This window comes from Thunnus albacares, chromosome 1, assembly GCF_914725855.1.
Source record: "Thunnus albacares chromosome 1, fThuAlb1.1, whole genome shotgun sequence".
In the NCBI taxonomy this organism is placed as follows: Eukaryota; Metazoa; Chordata; class Actinopteri; order Scombriformes; family Scombridae; genus Thunnus; species Thunnus albacares.
In genome coordinates, this window is record NC_058106.1 from 23,875,928 (window position 1) to 23,896,503 (window position 20,576).

Consider the following 20,576-nt stretch of genomic DNA (forward strand, 5'->3'; position numbering starts at 1 on the left):
ACCTTTTGTTTTCATTTACTCTTCCATAAACAGTAAGGTTAGTAACTGAGTTAAACAGGGTTCTCCAAACATCTTTTCACAATGTGCAGCTGAGTCAGGTGCTCCTCAGATAAAGGACAGCAAACTGGGTGAATACTGGAGCTCACTGGTTTATTTACAGCCTTTAAAGTCCAACTAAAATTATACTGCATTTAATCTACTGCAAATACTACTAATACATATCTGCTCTGTCACTTGTCTTGTGTTTTCCTTTGAGAAGAAAAAAATAGAAACCAAAAGGGAGAAATTTATATTTTAAATTAATTGATTTAATTATTGTGACTCTTAGTTTTATATTATTTTGATAAAATACTGTTCCATCAACTGCTTACATATATGGAGTCCTTACTTCGATAACAGCAAATCAAATCTTGTATAAAGCGATAATTTGTCATTCTATCATGGTCAGAGCAGATGGTCTCACTGATCCTGATGAACACATCTCTTGTCCTGCACCTCAGCTTGTTGGTGAATGAGCCACCAAACAACCATTCACCGAGGAAAAGTGCACCGCTAACATCAGTTAGCAGGCGAGATGGCTAATTAGCTGCTCAGCTGCAGCACATTAAACAGCACATAAAGATACCTGCAATGTCACTTTGGATCTATTAGATGCTGGTTTGGTTGTTGCTCTTCAAAATCCCTGTTAGTGACATTATCTGTCACACTTTCTGATATTTCCCTAAAGACCTTTTTTCTTCATTCTAATAATACAAAACTTTTAACAATACATTTAAAAACGTAAACATTATTTTTGACCACAAGGAAGGATGATCAAATGTGATTTCAGTTGTACTTTAATAGTGCCATCGGACGTTTTACTACTCCTGTGTCTTCATCAGTCAAAATGCATAACACAAATACATGAACTGTGCAGACAACCTAGAATATCTATAAACTTGTCAGTGGATAGTAGGTTAAACACAATTTAAAATCTTTTAGATAGTGGATCCAATGTCATAATCAAAAAAGATTTAAAACCGGTTCTTCTTTATAGTGATGTTGCCATGTTACCAAATCTCATCAATCACTTTGATGATTACAGTGTCATTATTACTGGTTGGGAACGATGGCCAGAAATACAAAAATAAGGCCCAAGTTGTATGAAACTAGAAATTCCCCATTAATGCACACACAGGAACATAATACTGTACATATGAATGTCTGCCCATCTGTGTTTTCATATCAATCACCTCTTACAGCATCTGCTCTGTGTTCTTGCTCCCAGGTTCTGCTCTCTGGACTGATCGGAGTGGTGTCATGGAAGAGGCCGCTCTCTCTTGTGGTAAGTGTCCTCTGAACGCCCACGCTCAGCTGCTAATCTGACAGCCACGAACAAAACACTAACGCACAAGAGGGTGCCTTTTTATTAGGATGATGGGAATGACGTTAATGTGACGAGTCATGAGACACATACTTGTCTGAAACAGATGTTGAGAATACAACATGACACGAGAATGTCAATCATGACAAAGCATAAGACATGGCAAATACTGAACCTGATTACCACAACATGTATGGATCAGTCACATATTTAATTAACAACAGGAAATAACAGTAGGTTGGAACATGTCTTCACCTTTCTTCAATTTGCTGTGTTAAAGAAATTATTAGGGCTGTAGTCAACCAAAGAAAATCTTGGTCGACTAAAATATTACATAAACTTCAACTAATTGATTAGTTGCGCGCGCGCGGGGGGGGGATGTAACGGGACAGAGTGCACAGTAAACTCGGCAGCCACACATTTCTCTGTTCTGTATTTTTCTGTTTTGTGTGTTCAGGTTATGATAACCCATTGTTGCTAACTTTGGAGCTAACCCCCTTCACTTTTCCAGCATTTGGGGAAACAACAGACGTGACTTTTTAGCATTTATTAACCGACATACTGTAGTCTGTACTGTCTATCTACTGCCAGACTGACAACTTACTACTAACCTTTTCCTCTGCCCCGCTTGCATTTACCGTCACTTCCATGCCCCTCGCTCTTTCCCACTTGCTACACAAACATACTCCTTAACGGAGCCATGCTACCAATAGTTTCCCAGGCAACGACAGAGGTTGACTCACGTACCGGAACAGCGCTGCACAGACTCTCTCAAACGCTATCGATTTCCGAATGAATGGATATTCATTCGGATGTCAAATATTAAAAAATATTTTTTTGGGGCTGGCGGTGGTTCTCGTTGTGTCATTATGGAGGAACACAGATTCAGTAAATGTTCAGTAAACGTTGAGTACAGTTAGACCCTGCAGTCTCAGCACTTTTCTCCTTATGAAAATAACACGGAGATTATTCGACCAATGAGAATTTAGTCGGACGAGAGCATATCGACCAACTAATCGACCACTCGACCAGCAGACTACAGCCCTAGAAATTATGGGACTTAAATGATGCATTGAGTTAACTATTGCAGCATTGTACTTTTGCTATAACAAAACTCGCACAAATCGTTGCTCATTTACTATGAAAATCAATCACTTATTTTTTAATACATGCATTTCTAAACCTGCAAATAGTCCTTAAGATGCTATCTCAGCATACTAACACAACATGACAAAGTGCTGGGAAGCCCAAACTCTGTTGCTGGTCATACTTGTGGTTTAGCAGCTGTAGACACTGTAACTGTCTGTGAACGCAGTTTCAACTTTTGGGGCATGCTCAGGTTGTGTTAAAATCCCTGGATCACAGCTTCAGTGTTGTATGTTTTCACAGCCGCTGACCTGGAAACCACAAGACCAAAGTCAGCTAGATGTCTTAGCAGTTTTCACTTTTCTTGTGTCTGCTTGCACAGATGAAAAATCGATGAACTGTGTTGCTCAAGTTCAAACAGATGTAATATCACTCTGGATAGAAACCTTTTTGCTGCTTTTGTCTGCAACACTTGCTGAGCAAAGATCATAGATGGTGAATCTGCGCTTTATCAAACTTCTAAAAGTTACTTTTTTTTTTTTTTACTCAAGTGAGAGATAAAACTAGAAATCCTTCACTTTTACTCCTACTCACAAGCTTAAAAATACAAGCCATTTATCAAAATTTCAGAAAGCTCCAGTGGGCTCTGAAGTTAGCCTAGATAGCTGCAGTGCAGAAACAGAGGTGAGCACCTTCTGAGACACGGTTTGGAGTGATTGTGCAATGTGTTATTGATCATGATGAGTTATATGTTAGCTGAAGCTATATGTATAACTCAGAATAGGGTAGCTTTAGTCCAATATTTGGATTGTATTGAACATTTGAGATGTTACACGCCCATTTCTCTCTTTTTTGCATTCAATAAGGGTACAAAAAAGAAGAATAAAGCTGGCACTGATTTCATTTGCAATGACCTTCCGTGTCTCTTTATTGTCTGCGCTTGTCAGTGTGGTAATAAATTATCAAATTCTTTCCTCTTTTCCATTTTAGCCAATTTCCAATTATTCTATCCCTGTTTATATATCATAAATATATGAGATTGATGTTGATTTCACATGTTACTTGCTACTGGAGATATTCATGATTTCACACAAATAAAATTAACTTAAATTTTTTTTTTGCAGAATAACATATCACTGGGGAAAATGTAAGAATTCTTGTTAAAGAAGTCTGCCATAACAGTGCCCAAATTACTTTAATTGACTGTCATGTAGTGCATATTGTAGCCCACATTCCTCTCACATGTGTTCCTAATGTATTACATCACATAAATCATATTTTTTTCCCTCTTTCACTACAAAATGACATGCAGAGATGCATATTAGTCCACTTATGATTGGAGATGATCTCTCTCTCTGTCTACATGTCGTTCAATCTTTCTGTTCTTTAAAGTACAGATCAGTGTTGGGGTAAAGCATCAACTACAAGCCCCTGCCCAATTCTATTTCATGCTCTCTTAATGCCACAAATAATCTCATCTCATTTCTGCAGCTTAACTACAGCGTGTTCTACCCCTCCTCTCTCACTGCGTATCATTTGTCTCGCTCCCTTTACTTTTATCACTTTGCTTCCCTGCTACACATATCTGCATCTTTTCCCCTTCACATTTCTACCCCCATACCCCTCCCCCCTTCTTCTCTTCCCCTTTGTGTAACGTTAGACCAAAGAAAGAGATTTGAATCATACTAGCTCCTGGGGATCAAAGGAAATATCCCATCATTGAGGTGTGAGTAGAAATTGGTCACACGTTGTGCACAGTAAAAGAGTTAAATCCTCTTAGCTCCTTTTCCTTAAAAAGCACGACTAATTTACTGGAATAGTCCGTGCCAGCTAGTATACAGAGATGTCAGTCCATGGTCACTGCTTCCTGTCTTTAGAGGGGTCTAACAGGTAATATCTGGCATGGTTTTTGCGACTGTTGCTGTAGCTTGTAATGTTCAGTCTTGACAGGCGAGTGTTTCCATTTCTGGCTTTGATCCAGCGCTGACTGGCAGGTGACTAATACACCGGCTGGACTCTTTCAGTCCTGGCAACGCTGTGCCAACCCATCTGCCAATGTGGGTGGCCATTATGGGGATTTTTTCCCTATCTTTATTCAAGAGTGTGTTCTTTCAATTTGAAGCATGATTTATTGATTTCACGTTCAGATTTTGTAATTCTTTTTCTTAAACCCTGCCCTCGCGCTAAAATAGCCCCTGCTTGGGCTTATATTTGCTCTGCTTCTGCTCAGACTGTATGCTTGCACTCAGTTATATTGTTGCTTGCACAGGTTTCTGCTCCAGCTTCAGCCTTTCTCCTTGCACTCAGGCTGCTTCTACGCGCTTGTGAAACATTTGCTCTCAGATTTCTGCTCTGCTCTCAGATTGTTTGTGCAACAACCCTGTCAAAATTCCCCAACCAATAGAATGCCAGGTGTTGTGTTGCCCAATGAGATGATCACTGCCACCTTGTGGGCACATTCGCTTTACTTCTTAGAGCGGTTAGTCTTTAACAAGATTCATCTTCTCCTGCCATCCAGGGCTTTATTAAATGTACTTCCCTTGCTTTCTTATACAACTTTTGGAATAAAAGGACAGTTAATATATATACCATGGCCCATACTTTTTACTATTACAGCTACATATAATAGTAGCTGTATAGCACACCGGCCTCCTGTCGGAGAAAACAATGTCACCTTCATGACTCAGAAGTGGGGGCTCGCCAAAGTCAAGGAAATCAAATAAGTTTTTTTTTTATTTTAATGGTGCTACTGTATTACTTCCTTCAAATTGAACTGGTTAAGTCAAATTTGTGGCACAATAATACATCCATGATAAAATGCTTGGCTTTCAAGTGCAAAAATCCAATGGAAGTGACGTTTTTGCACTCCCGAGCACCTTGCCTCTCTCCCGCTAATGTCAACAAACGACTGGCGTAATGACACAACAAAAACATAGCTATCTGACCAGAAACACCCCGCAAAAATTAGCTCTCCAGCTAATGAAACAGCTAGCTGCCTCCATCAGCCACTACACATTTCACAACAAAACACCCTGCAATGACAAGTCGCCCACTCCTGAGCACACACAGCTAAAACAACATTATTTCCTCAACAAAGGAGCAGAAAACAAGCTCCAGAGCAATAGCAGAACATAGCTTACCCCTTTTGTTTTTCCTCTTGGTAATCCAAAGGTCGTAATAAGCACACATTTCACAACTAAACCGCAGTGCGTTGCTCCCCGACTACGAGACTTCATCTGAGTTAGTCAAATAAAGTGGATATCTTCCACAGTTAGTCTTTTTAGTAAAAAAAGAGTGTGTGTCATGACAGACAGTTCTTTTCATTTGAACTGTGGTAGAGGATTGTAACAAAAAGAGGGAATTTGGCATGAAAAAGACTATCTTGATTTGACTAAGTTGGATGTGGATTTTGTCCCCATACATTAAGAAAATCATCAATGTTCATTTGAGTGCCTGACTATTGTCTTAAGACAGACTTGAAAAATTGCAGTAAAACTTGCAGTAACAGAATAGCGGAAACAAGCTACAGTATGAACACAACACTGTATTATTATATTTAATTTGAAATTTATCAGCAAACTGTTGCCTATTTACACATCTAGTGGACGGAGAGGAACATTAACTTTCATTTGGAATTGTGTTTGAGTTCACCTGGTTCACCTTTTTGCTCTGTTCTGCCCTCCAGTAGCTCCTGAGTGTGTAAAAAAGCCAATAAAGCTCACTACAAGTGACCCCTTTCAAATACAAGTAATCATGGGATCCATCATTGAAATAAAAATATTTATTGTTGCCATCATAAGGTTCAGGGAAATTGTGATGGTCATTTTTTTATCACTTGATGACATTCTATACTAAATGATGAATCGATTAATCAATAATAATAATACTAATAATTGACAGACTGATCAATTATGAAAAACACAACCCTAAAAAATTGGTATAAGATAAATAAAATAAAATAAATTGTATTTTGATTGGAATGATCTTTCAGTATATTCAGACATTTAGAAATGTTTGCAGTACTTTGAGTACTGAGTTAGGAAGGCAGATATGAGATATAAATAGAAGAGGCGAGACAGAGTTTAGAGGAAAGCTTGTGCAACATCTTTGGCTCTGACACATTGCAGTCAAGTCAGCGCACGACGCAGAGTGCAATGTTCAGATGGTTGGAGACAGGATGTTTAAATGCCACAGTTGAAAAACAGGTACACCATTATAGAGAAAGTAGTCGTGTCGAATATGAAATTCTGTCTGCTCCAAACTTTCCTTGTAAACTCAAATGCATTAAAGATATATTGATATATTGTGCTCAGTGGAATGAGAAAACACAGCATGTCTGTTCAAGAGAAATCCTCCTCTTCCACCTGAAATAGCTAATAAATATTGTTGTTTTCTATCCAGTCTGGTCTGCAGCATTAGTGCCACAGCAGATTTATCTGTACCACTGAGAGCCAGGAGACAGACAAGACTACCTGCATTGTTCTGCTGTTTGTGATTGTGATGGATTATGTGTGGAGAGTGAGACAGGAAGACGGAGAGAGAGTTAGAGGGCAGTAAGTTTGCCCTCTCAGGAAACAAGACAGGGATAGTCTGCAGTAGGCAGCCCAGTATTTGTATTTGTATTTGTTGAGGCAAAGTTATTTGTATTTGAGTAAAAGTGGAAATAGGTATAACGATCCTGTTTATGTTTTTAATACACTACTAATTTTAGGATATTAAAGTCATAGACTGTATAAAATATGGACTTAGTCACCGTGACGTCACCCATGGGTTTGTGAACTGCCGTTTTGAAGCCTTGAGTGTAGCGATTTGACCGTCGCCATCTTGGATTTGGCCGTTGCCATGTATGATTTTTGGAGCCAGAAGTGACCATATTTGGATGAGAGGGTGGAGCTGACCATAGCGCTAGTTGCTAGGTTAGCACGGTGCATTTACAATCTGTGGTTAACAGTGACAATGCTAATGCTAATGCTAATTTTCGCTAGCGAAAAACAGGCCTAAAAAATTTAAAACAGAATGTACTCACCGAAAAAACTGATCATCCGACTCATTGATGGGTCTTTTATTACAACCAAACACTGAACAAGACTTTTTTTGGCCGACCAAAATAAACTTTAGTGAACTGAAAACACAAACACAAAATTGCAGCAGCTACGTCTATACGCAATGGTTACATTACATAAGCAACGCTGTCGCTGTAGTAGCGACTTCTCAATCACAACAAATGGGGCCATAATTTACAAAATGAACAACATGCTGTATTGAAGAAGACTTGACACTAGTGATTGAGACCATGAGCTCATCAGGAAACAGTTTACAGAGGTAATAAATCAAGAGAGAAGTAGGGTAATTTTCTCATAGACTTCCATGCAATCGGACTTCTTTTTGCAGCCAGTGGAGTCGCCCCCTAATGGCCAGAAGATAGAATGCAGGTTTTTGGCACTTCCGCATTGGCTTCACTTTTCAGCCCGGGAGGTTGCCGCTTGCTTAAAATAAGTGTTTTCAATAAACTATTATAATAATTATGAACATGTAATATTGGTTTATGGTTTTCGTAAACCCAGCAATAAACACGCATAACCATAAACATCTTTGAAAAGAAAATCATTTTAAAACTAACATTTAGTTCCTAATCTACACTCAATCCAATAAACTAACCTCCAAACTAATAAATACCTATGTGAACATTGTGAATATCTTATATGCATTGCATAGGCTAACATTTAAAGTTACTGTGGGCAGTGCTGCTCAGTAATGTTACACACACACACACATACACATATACTCCGTTCAGTGTCACATTAGCACAAGCAGGTGGAACACAAATACCCACTGCGCTCAAATGAGGTAAACCAGCTATTTCACGTTTTTTTTCTTCCCAAAAACAAATAATTATTAAAATATTTTTAGAAAATAAATATTTGTAAAAACCCACTATTTGTGCTTTGCTGAATACCATATTCAGATTCGACTCCACCGCTAGTTTGCAGTATACAGTATCTGTCTCAGGAAGTCTCAACTGCTATTGCTTCATTGTTTGTTTTGTTACTAGTTTCTTTAAAGTTTAAGAATATACAGTATACACAATACACACCTCTACATACTTACTCATATACTGTATATTTAATGTGAAGTTATTTCTATTTTATGACCATGCACCATCATAGGTTCCAGGCCAACTGGGGGCCTTCATTTCTTGTTATTTCTCCTCTACCACTATCTAATAAAGGCATTCATTGGCCCAAAAATGAATTTTTAAAAGATAGCGATTCATTGTATTTCCCAGAATAACACAGTCATTTATCTTCCAGATTTTAGTTCATGTATATATCAATTTGGCTGTTTCATTCATAAAACTAGAAAGCACTATTTATACTACACTGACCTGATACGTCTCTGGTGTCAAACATAGCATGCATGTGGAGAAAGGCAAAGCCGTCTTGAGGTGAAACATTCACTGCACTTGTGTCTAAAGAGTCTAACATGTGCAGTTACATTAATGTTTCCACAGTGATGGAAGTACAAGTTGTCCTTCAGTGACAGAATAAAGGGTTGGAGCAGGGATGTGTAGCTGAACCACGGTCTGAATGTCATGCAGTACTTCTCTATATCACCGACTACATATGCATGGACCTCAACAGTAGGACTACAGAGCTTATTCAATTTCCAACATTAAAGTTTTCTGTTACATTGCTACTAAAGATTACTCTTCATGCTTTTAAAAATGTGTTGTTATGCTTTATGTTGTAGTAAACTACAGACAATACTGCATGATAACAACAAGCAAATCAATTATTACATTCCAAAATACTGTGAAAAGTCAGATAGTTAGTCATATAAACCCCATTTACACCTGGTATTAACATAGAATCAGTTAATGAAAAGTGTAAATGCACACAGACTTTATTGTTATAGGAATGTGATTGGATCGGCCAGACAACATTTGGAGGTCATCAGGCTCGCATTGTGATCTGATCTCAGCCAGGTGTAAATGCAATCCATACAACGTGACCACTTTCATAAGAAAAAAAAAAATCACCCAACAGGTTGAAAGGTCACATAACTCCGCCTCTTCCTGCCAGCTTAAGCAAGCCGGGCAAAATCTACGAGTAGTATCGGTGGCTAAAAGTCTTCCCTCGCAAAAAATGAAAGACACACGTCCCATCACAATGTGGGCGCAACTGAGAAAACGAGAGTGCATTTTAATATCAAATATAAATGCAAAGACCTATAGATTGGATATTATTATCCAGATACAGATCACATGTTAATACCAGGTATAAATGGGGCCTTAGTTCGATTAAGCTGTACACATGTCTAAAATGTCTCAATTTCTATATTTGTAAAATGTCTATATTTCATTATGCTTACTCCAACTTTGATCTAGTTTAGGCTAATCAGAAAAATGCCATTTACAAAGTATTTCATTGTATTGTTAAGTGTTACCATATCGTCTTCATTGGATTACTGTAATACTGTAATATTCTGTGGAAAAAGTGGAGAAAACATTTTCTTTACCACAAACTCTATGAATTAGAAGTCTTTCATTTTACATTGAATTACTGTCAGAAAATCCACTATGATATATTAATAAACTGTGCTATGAAGGTCTATCTGGATGCCTGTGAGTGCTCAACCTACTGTATGCCCCGAGAATATTAAAGATGCATCTCTACTGGGAAAATCTCTTTTCAGGGCTGGCCTGCTTTTCTCATTGTTTTCAATGGAAACGAGACACTGCTGTACATCCTCAAGAGTGCCTCAAGCTAAGCATGTTTTCAGCTCTCATAACACTGTGCACTCCTGAGGAATACTTCAATGATTGCCAACAATAGCCATGACCAGCACTTCTTGAACTGCAATCGCTGCTAAAAAAAAAAAAAAAAAAAGAGGCGTCCAGTAATCAGGCAAATGTTTCATCTCTACATGACAGTCACCTCAGTGTGGTGTTGCTCTCCAATGCATCCATTAACCTTTAGAGTGACAGGTTGGACCTGGAGCATGTTTCTTGCCTGATCCGAGGGATATACTCATCCCTGTGGTGCAAGCCCTAACAGGCCTGGGACACTAAAAACAATCACTCATGTTTGATCTGTAAAGATACCTCTGATTAGATCCTGCCATCATATTCTATCACCCCCATATTTCTTACACCTTTTATCATTGTTCCTGCAGCTTTTTTCAACTGCACTCCTACTGGATACATAAACATGCACATGCTGTACATATAGCCCTGTAGCTATACCATGGAGGATACAGAGGTCATGTCCACTGTGAATTTGGAGGTTTCAGGAACCTGGAGGGGAATTTACACTCTACAATTACAAAAATAATACTTGGTGGATGTTTTATAGGCTGATTCCAGTATATCTATACTCTATGTATATACAGCACATTCTAGTATATTTAGGCAAATAAATTGAGTTTTATTCCTGACAGTGCGGTGTTGAGAGTGTCATAGGAAATACATTTACAGGTAATATAACTGAACAGTTAAAATGTTTATTTTTGTTGTCCAGTGTAAATGTTCTTGGATGGCTCAGACTCAGAGCCTCATTGTTTCTAAAACCCCGGCTATGTGCCTACACATGTCAACACACATGTACAACCACGCGCTCTTATGTCAAGCAACTAAGTTTCATTGCAATGGTTCCTGAACACTCATTCATGCGTTAGTGTATGTGTGTGACAATACTTTCACGCATCAATACTCATACACAAGCACAATTGTGCACATTTCATCACTTAAAAGGAGCAAAAAGATGAAAATAGCGGAGTACTTTTGCAGCTAGGAAATATGTTTCCCCACTAACACTGCTGCAGCGTCTATCAGGTAACAGCTCGTAGTCACCAAGGCAACCCTGAGGCTACGAGGAGTTATGCTCACAGACTAACAGTTATGACTCAGGCGTGAGGAATCCTAAAATAGTGCCTGAATCTTTCAGAGCTCACAGCTTGTCAGAGAAACATGAGAGAAACACTTTTGATGAAAAACAAGACGGTTAAACGGTTAATTTTGTTTATGTATTATTTTTTTCACAAGGTAATTTGGCACAAACTTAGAACTTGAACTTTGTATTTTAGTGTTTTAAACCTCACCAGGGAGGTTTAGATTAGTTTATCTGATGAAAAATAAGATGTGACCTCTCCACCAGTTGTGGCCTAAATCTTTTTCACCAAATTTGCCACATGAGATCTTTTCCTTTCCTGTTCATTTTTGACACATTTCATTAATCAAAATAATTATTACCATACTTGCTGCACATACAAGAGCCTCATAAAGCAAATGTATCTGCAATTTGCGAATAACATTTGTGAAACAAAATTGCATTTATGAAACAAGGGCCCTGGACACACCATGTAGGATGTATATTTTTGATAGAAAGGTGAGGTTTGGTTTGGAAAAAAATGACAGATATGAGTAGATTGGATGAAAGGTTGGAGTAAGTATAGCGAGAGGGAGACATGTATAGACTAAACCAGGAATAATTTGTGAGTTTAAAAATTGTGCTGTGGAGAACTATTGGGTGTGTGTGAGGAGTGCCAGGGCTTGTTGGCCCTCCCTAAAACTTCCAGTGCAGCTTAATTTGACAAATGTGTGTGTGTGTGTCTGTTCATCTTAAATCGGATACAGAAAGTAGTGTGTGTGATTTACTGCACCATTTCAGTGACATGATGATGGTGAAGACTTCCTGGGGATAAATCTGAGTTAAGGCCAGATCTGTTCAGCACTCAACACTGACGCTGCTCATAACACACACACACACACACACACACACACACACACACACACACACAGACACACACACACAAGAAAATGGTGCCCACTGCAAGGTCATGAGGGCATAAAATTCCACCTTTTTTTCACTCAGACACACATACACTCACACACACATACTCACGCTCACCCCATCTCCAAATATCTGGCTAACGATTCACACAAATCACCAACACACATCATAACCATAGACTTTCCATTATGATCACATAACTACAGTAAGGCCAGCAGGACAGCGGTGAAAGGGTTTACGAGGGGCTCTCTGTGACAGCCTGTGACCCTGACAGGCCATAAACATTACTGTAGCGGATGAAAAAGGGAGGGAGAGAGAGAGAAAGATGGCTCACTGACTGATTGCGATGGAGGAAACAGACATCTCCACAATGGTGGAATAAAGATTTATAGTCAAACACCACAACAACAAAAAATCAAAACGACACAGTTGCGAGGTACATTTTTTAAAATCATCCAGTTAATGAAATGATTAAAAAGATCATCAGAGCAGTATAGGCAGAGACTGTCCAGCCCAGTTTCGCCCTCCAATAGTTGAGCATTTTTCATACAGACCTAAATGGACAAATTAATCCTCTAATTAGGAGTGAAATTAGCCCATTAGCAGCCTCTGTTCCTGGCTCTGTGGCCAGTAGGGATTGGATTGTGCGTGTTTGTGTTCCTACACTGCAGCTCTGAGCCTGCCTCAGCTATAAGCGGACTAACTTATTGCTTTGGGGCCCTGGTCGTTGGCCCCAGACAGACAATGTTGGACTCCGCCTTAATCCTAAATTGTTTTGATGTCCTTCCCCTTTTCTCTCAGCTGCCTCCTTGAAAACCACACGGTCAATTTAATGTTTTGTGACTTTTAGAAATCTCTTTGCTACAAAATTACAACTGAGAAATATATTGTTTGATGTAAACAGATATGAGTTAGACACAAGGTACATGATTTTAAAAGTCTCCCTATTTTGGATGTTTGTGTACATAAACAAGGGGATATTCTCTGGTTTATACACCCACCACTATCAGGCCTTCTGAGGCTGGTGTTATAGCTTTCATTCATGAATAGGTAATGAGAAACAAAAGCACAATGATGAGAAACTGCTGCTTTTAGTCTTCAGTGGTTTGGTTGTCTTTTGATCATAATAACCCCACAGCGGATTATTTATAGCGGTGTGGTTCATAGTATGCTGTAAATATAAATACAGTGGTGGGGGGTAACATGGTTGTAATGCTGTCCACATGTGTGAAAATTTTGCAGCTTTATTTCTTTTTTTTTTTCTGCACATGTATAAGTGTTAATATATGGAAAGATGATCATTATTGCAGCTTTGTTTTTTTCTGTGAAGAGCAGAAGCGGTTGAACAGAAACTTTCCATCTTCCAATATTAGCAAATATCTGCTCGCCTAAAATGATAAGCCTCGTGTCCACAAGGTAAACTACAGAAAGCAGCAAAAAACAGCACCATCTGGTACAGCTAACTGCCCCCCCCTCCCCCCCCCGCCCCACACCCACCCCACCCCACACACATGCACACATCAACAGCTTTCTGCCGTGCACATAAAAACAAGCAAACAAACAAGTTATTGTTTTCACACAGAGTTGATAATCTTGAATTTATTAATGTCATTATGTGTTTACCCGTCATCTGCACATGTTTCATATGTCAGGCTGATGAGTTTCAACACACAGCAGGATAATTATCAGAGTTTGTCAGGCAGAGTTTACCTGCATTTATGTCCACTCCAGACTTTATTTGGCAATGTAAATTGTGATTTTTAAGCGGTTTGTAACGCACACTTTATTCAGTTTCTTTGTCTGCTCTTTAATGCTGCCATTATCAATACTGTTATTTAATAATGGCTCAAATGATACAGTATGTGTGATTTTTCAGAGGTCATAAAGAGTTTGCTCATAGTGATGAACCTTTAGAGAATTATCACCTGACTCTGCAGTTATGCTCAGCTTTATGGTGCTTTAGGGCGTCTTTCAACTCATTGTTTTTTTTTGTTTTTTCTGGCCCGCAACTTTACTGGCTCACCTTCACAGCTCTCACGTTGTTGTTTCCAGATGCAGCAGGCAGCTGTCTTCAGAAAAAAACATGAGACATGACTCTAAATGAATAGTAATGTTTCTCAGTATCTGCTGGATGTGTAAATAAGCAACTGTTTGCTAACAGGTTTGTCATACCAATTTAAAAGATAAGATGTCAGTCGTGTGTTCACAGCTTATGTCTACCACACTCATAGACTGTATAAACGTGGATGTAGAAAGCCAATCCAGAATTGCTGCTTATGGTCGGCGCCATTTTTTTTTTGTTTGGTGCCAGGACCTTCCAAATAAGGAGGGTGGGGTGTTGCCCTTCATGTTCTGGAAACACACCCTGCTCCCTCAGACCAAAGTGAATGCTAGCTTACTGAGAGCACAGGTGGTGCACACTTGTCAGCTACTTTAGTTAAATTGTGCCAACCGGGCAGGTATCATAATCAAGTAACATTTAACTTCCAGCCAATACACATAAAAAGTGTTTTTAGAACAATTTTTGATGTCCATGACTTGCATGTCTCATGGAACAGAAACACTTCAATATTATTAAATTTGTCAATCCACACTGGCTCCAAGAGATGCCCTCGTGTTTTTTTTATGCTCTGAGTCTATTTTTTTCTCCTCTTCCGTGTTTAGTGAAGCGTGATCTGCACAGAAAGCTGTTTAAATCACACAAATTTGCCGAAGTTGATTCCCTCACTTGCTATGGTGGGTGGGGAAATAAAATCAATGAACGAATAAATACAAACACTATCGATTTCTTCCCGTGGAGACGACATGAAAACTTACTTGGTTCTGTAAATTTCAGTCAGTCAGCCTGGTGAAGGCAGTTTGTCTGGCCACTGTCCTCTTAGCTCCCCAGGAGCTGCAGCTGACAGACGGCTGGTTTTGTGGACAGAGATGTCCGCAGGTCGGTGTTGATTGAATGGATTGAACGGATTGAACATGTTTATGTGCTGCTCATGTCTCGCTTTCTATGTGGGTAAGCAATAATTTCCAAAATGACCACCAGCACACTTAGGAGAGGGCCCGACTTTAACAATTGAGACCATAATGACTCGTTGAAAATATTATTGACTCAGCATTTCTAGAAAGAAGTTGACACTTTTCAAATGCGAGAAACCAGCATCTAGCAGCAGTCAGTGGCATTGCGCTGTAAGGTACTTCCACATTGGCTTCAGCCTCAAGCTGTGGTAGTTGCAGGTTTGATAAATGAAAATGCTAAAATTAGCCGTCAAATGCTGTTTCAAATGCTACATTTCTATCCATCATTGTGATGACGTAAAATATCCCTTCAAACAATTAAATTAAGAAATAAAGAATGAGCATTTTTTATCTGTGGGTACCATACATTAAAATTAAATACTAGAGTAATTATTTGGAGGAACTTTAAGCAAAAACAGCACCTACACTACTGCATGGAGGCGAGTGTGAACATTGTGGGATGTTGTGTCCTGAAATCTAGTGTGTTACCGTAGGTGAATCCAACTCCAACCAGCAACAAGGTAAATTGACTTAACTTATGTGTCACTTATCTGCCAGAACATCTCATGGGTTCTTAAAACATTCAGTTTGTCACAAACACATGACACATACAAACAATTTGTATTGAATAAGAAGAAGAACAAGAAAAAAAAGACTTTTCTGTTAATTGTTATCTTCAGTCAAAAATATAATTCCCACCCAAAGTTTCAAAAGCAGCATTGAAAACATACAATAGTAATAAAATTATAGCTGACATACAGGCATTCAAACCACAAGCACAAACACAAAATGGTGCTTGTGCTCTGCTTTCAGCTATTGTTAAGCAGCATAAATAGGCTTCACTCTCTCCTGTCACATTGCTGCCAATCACTCTCTATAGCAAACGGTTAGAACTGTGTGTGACATTGCAGTGATTGTGTTTTGGGCAAATAGAGGCATTAGAGGCAGGGTCCACCAGTTCATATTCCACAGTTGACTGAACAACTAGTGCTCTGTGGTCACTTGTCAGGGACTCAAGTCGTGTAATTGTGGTTTGCACACAATCATGTCAGCCATATTTCACAGCTGAGTGAGCTGACTGCAGCCACAGTCGACAGTAGCTGCCGAGGACTCACCCACTAACTCTGACCGCTACTTTCATGTCAGGAGGAAGCACATGAATGAAGTGAAGAGACAATAGATGATATAACTGTGTGTCTCTCTGAAAAGCATGAATGTTATCTAATCTTATCACAGGTTATTATATAACAGTATATATATATAACAATATATAGCCACTAGTATTGACATCAGATCAGAAATTTAGGGTGAACATCATTTCAGCAGAAGTACAATGCTCCTGTACTTATTTTATTTCAAAGGACATGACACTTTTCATATTGTGTGACACTTGTGTTATATATAATTATTTAGGGATTTCATTTTGTGACATAGAGAGCATGGTGTGTCTGGAGAACATTTGGAGCTGTGGAAGACTCCCTAACTCGTGTTGTCAGGTCAGGAGGTGGAGGATGAGAGAGGAATGAATAAAATAGACCTCAACTGCTCTTTTGGAAATGTAAACATTTTTGCCAAATGATATCTGCATTCAGTTTAATATGATGGGAGGGGAGCTGATCACAACACACCTTTCAAAAAATGTATACAATCCCATTTCACTGGATTAATTAATTCATCTAAGTGCAGTATGGCTCATCAAAAATAGTTTGCAAGAGCCCCGGCACCCATCACCATGTGTTCCTTCTATCGAGGCATCATTGAGAGCATTCTGACCAGCTGCATCACTGTGTGGTTTGGGAGCTGCACTGCCTCCAACCGCAAGACCTTGCAGCGCATAGTAAATGCAGCTGGGAACATCATTGGTGCCTCACTCCCCTCCCTCCTGGACATTTACAGCACCCACCTAGCCTGCAAAGCCACCAGCATTGCGAGCGACCCCACCCATCCCTCTTTAGTCTCCTGCCATCTGGGAGAAGATACCGGAGCCTCCGAGCCTGCTCCGCCAGACTGTATAACAGCTTTATCCATCAGCCTGTCAGGATGGTGAACTCTCTCCCCTCTGCCTCAAAAAAAGTTTGGACTATAACTTACCCATCGCACCCCAAACACATCCAACAGCACCAGCCATAAGACTTTTTTTGATGCAAACATATGCACACACACACACACACACACACACACACCTATACTCAGCACTAGCCACTATGTACAGAACACTACAAAACTGCTGCCAATTACTCATCATGTGGATGGTATATACTTGCATATCTTTCAGCTCTATTTGCATTATATTTCTCTTATTTGCACTATACTTGTTATCATTACTGCCTCCCCTGTGTCCTCCAGCTTAGCTTAATTGTAAATATTTAAATTTTTGGTTTGCTATTTTAGTATTTTGTTTTATCCTAGTATTTTTAGACCCTTGTTGTTGTGTTTTAGTGCTTGTATATGCCAACACCAGGGTCTGAGAGAAACAGCATTTCAATCCTCTATATGGCCTGTACATATAGCAGAATTGACAATAAAGTTGACTTTGACTTTAAAGAGAAAATAAATGTATTTTAATATATGAACACTAAAAAATGTTTTTTTTGATATACTGTAGATAGCAGAGAAATTACCACTGGGACAAAGGATAAGAATTTGTATATGTATATTGTATTTCACAGTGTCTTGCAGAGGATTAATGTTTTTAAAATTTCTTTTTAATCAATTGTACAGAAATCTGCTTGGATATATAATAATGTATATGTTCCAGTCCAGGATAGAATAAAATAATCACGATCAAGATTATTTTAAAGATTATTATTTGAAATATGACCTCATATTGTGTCATATAATGGGGTACTCAAGTGGATGGTTAAAAATAAAATGCCACTAATACATTCAAAAATAATTATTACATCATATTATGGTATGATATATTGACATATTGCTAAATAATACACAGTTATGAAGGGGATGACTGCTCTGTGATTCCCTCTATTGTTGCGATTGTAAAATGTGGAGGTGAAGATCAGAGAGTAGCTTGTCTGCTGTGTAGATGGAAGTGTGCGGGTATGAATGTGTGCACGCAGGGTTCAGTGTATGGGTGACTGAGTCAGTGTTGGGCTGGTAGCCGGCCAGACTCAGAAGAACATTTAGTTTGAGGGTGTTGGACATCTCTCAGGCTAGACACAGAAATATAGAAACACGCTAACCACTGCTACTCTAGAGATACAGTGCACTATGAGCAACATCAACTTTCACTGACTCTGTCTCGTCGACGGAAGATAATGAAAGCTGAGTGTCAATAAATGTTATTAGAGCTGAAGTTTGTTTTTACCTTCCATGAATTTATTGGTCATGATGAATAAAGAAGAACTCCCACAAGACTTGTAAGAATAAAGTACAAACACTGGTTTTCTCTTGAAGCCACTGGGAGCATTAATATCAGAGCGACTTGTAAACATCTCCTGAAATATCACGCGCCATAACTAAAGTGATAAAGTCACAACAGCTTCTCAATTATGTCCTGTATTTCAGAACAGATATCATACCTTTTTTTTTTTAAAACATTCTGACATAAGCTGTTCATGTAAATAGAGTTGTGTTTTGTTTTCTTTTTCAGGATCCAGACAGGCTTGTATGTGCATGATGGAAACTGAGGTATATTACCACTAGTGGCCAGGAATAATTAAACCAAATAATGACTTTGGTGGAGGGAGCTCTCAGAAATCTTAACCTCTATGGCTATTATTTTCACCTTGTCATGGGTTATTGTTTATTTAAGTGAAAACAAAGCATTTGCATATTTGCTGATATTTAGAGTTTTAGAACAATTGAAGAATTGGTTTTTTGGAGCCAGAACTGGCCATATTTGGACGAGAGGGTGGAGGTGACCCTAATGTTAGCTGCTAGCTGGTAGCTTGGTTAGGAGGGTGCATTTATAGTCTATGGTTGACTGTGATAATGCTAATGATAATTTTGTCTAGCGAAAAACAACAAAATAGAAAAACTGAACAGCTGACTATTTAGAGAGTCTTTTAATACAACTGAATGCTGAACAGGAACAAGACTTTTTTAGGTGGCCAAAATGTTACAATTAACTTTCGTGAACTGAAAACACACTGTGAAATAGTGGCAGCTATGCCTATACTCTAATCTGGAGTCACGATACTAACCAACGTTGCTGCTATAGTAGAAACTTGTCAATCAAAAGGTAGCCACACCCTAAAGCATACACTGCTTTATCATCTATTTTACTCTAAATGGGACCATAATTTACAAAATGAACATCATGCTGTATTGAAGACTTGAAACTAGCAATTGAGACCATAAACTCATTGGGAAAATGTTTACTGAGGTAATAAATCAAGTGAGAAGTAGGGTCATTTGCTCATAGACTTCTATACAATCGGACGTCTTTTTGCAAACAGTGGAGTCACACCCTGCTTAAGAATGGAAAGCAGGTTTAAGGCACTTCCGCATTGGTTTCACTTTTCAGACCCGGAGCTTGCCGCTTGATTATTTTATGCTCATTTGTGGCTAGCGCAACCTCAGCATCAATTAAAATGTCAGAGCAGCTGAATATTTGTGGAAGTTATTTTAAAATGCAGAAAATACAAAACCATGACTCATGACTTGGACCGCTGTATACTGTGTACCCAACTTCCCGTGTCAAAAATACAGCCTCACAAGGACAAAAATCAAATCTCGCCCCACAGAAAAACAAGAAGACGAAAGCAATGTCAGACTGAATAATAGAGTGGTAACAAAATTGACACTCAGGATAAATGTCAGGCCTAAATGGTTGAATAAATTCAAAAGCATTCTCATTCACCCACATCTGCACACTCAAACACACACAAAAGCACATGCTTCAGCCACTGATCCAGATGATGTTTTTTTTTTTTCCTGACAGTTACTATTCACCGGTTTCTAGTACTGCATGACACATCAGTACAGCTCTATTAATTTTAACTGGCTTCAAAATGGAGCATGGCAAGGAAGGGAAGATTGCGTGCAACATTTCAGGGGAATCATTTGCTGTATGAAAACGGTTTAAATGCTTTCACTGCTACCTGCCATTCTGTGTAATTAGGGAGCTGTGAGAGACACTGTTGTAGCTGCGGGCTCTATGTTGTTATTATAACTGTATGTGTACACACACATATGCACAAGACACGCAGACATACAGTATACTCACAGACACATACACCATGATGCACACACGCATGCACATTTACAGACACATCAAGAATTCAGGCGTAGTCACACACAATTTCAGATCTGCCCTTGTGTTTGCATTTTGCGTGTGCGTGTGTGCATCCTCTGTCTCCCTC

At 38.9% G+C, this 20,576-nt stretch overlaps 1 protein-coding gene across 5 annotated transcripts in view; it reads left to right on the plus strand.

The window, feature by feature from the left end:
* fam189a1 (family with sequence similarity 189 member A1) overlaps positions 1-20,576 on the plus strand; it is a 92,725-nt gene that overhangs the window by 39,357 nt on the left and 32,792 nt on the right. For all 5 annotated transcript variants that reach the window (XM_044350792.1, XM_044350820.1, XM_044350811.1 and 2 more), the window contains one exon: positions 1,268-1,324. In XM_044350792.1, coding sequence (XP_044206727.1) covers positions 1,268-1,324 — 57 coding nt within the window. The remainder of the gene's footprint in view (positions 1-1,267; positions 1,325-20,576) is intronic.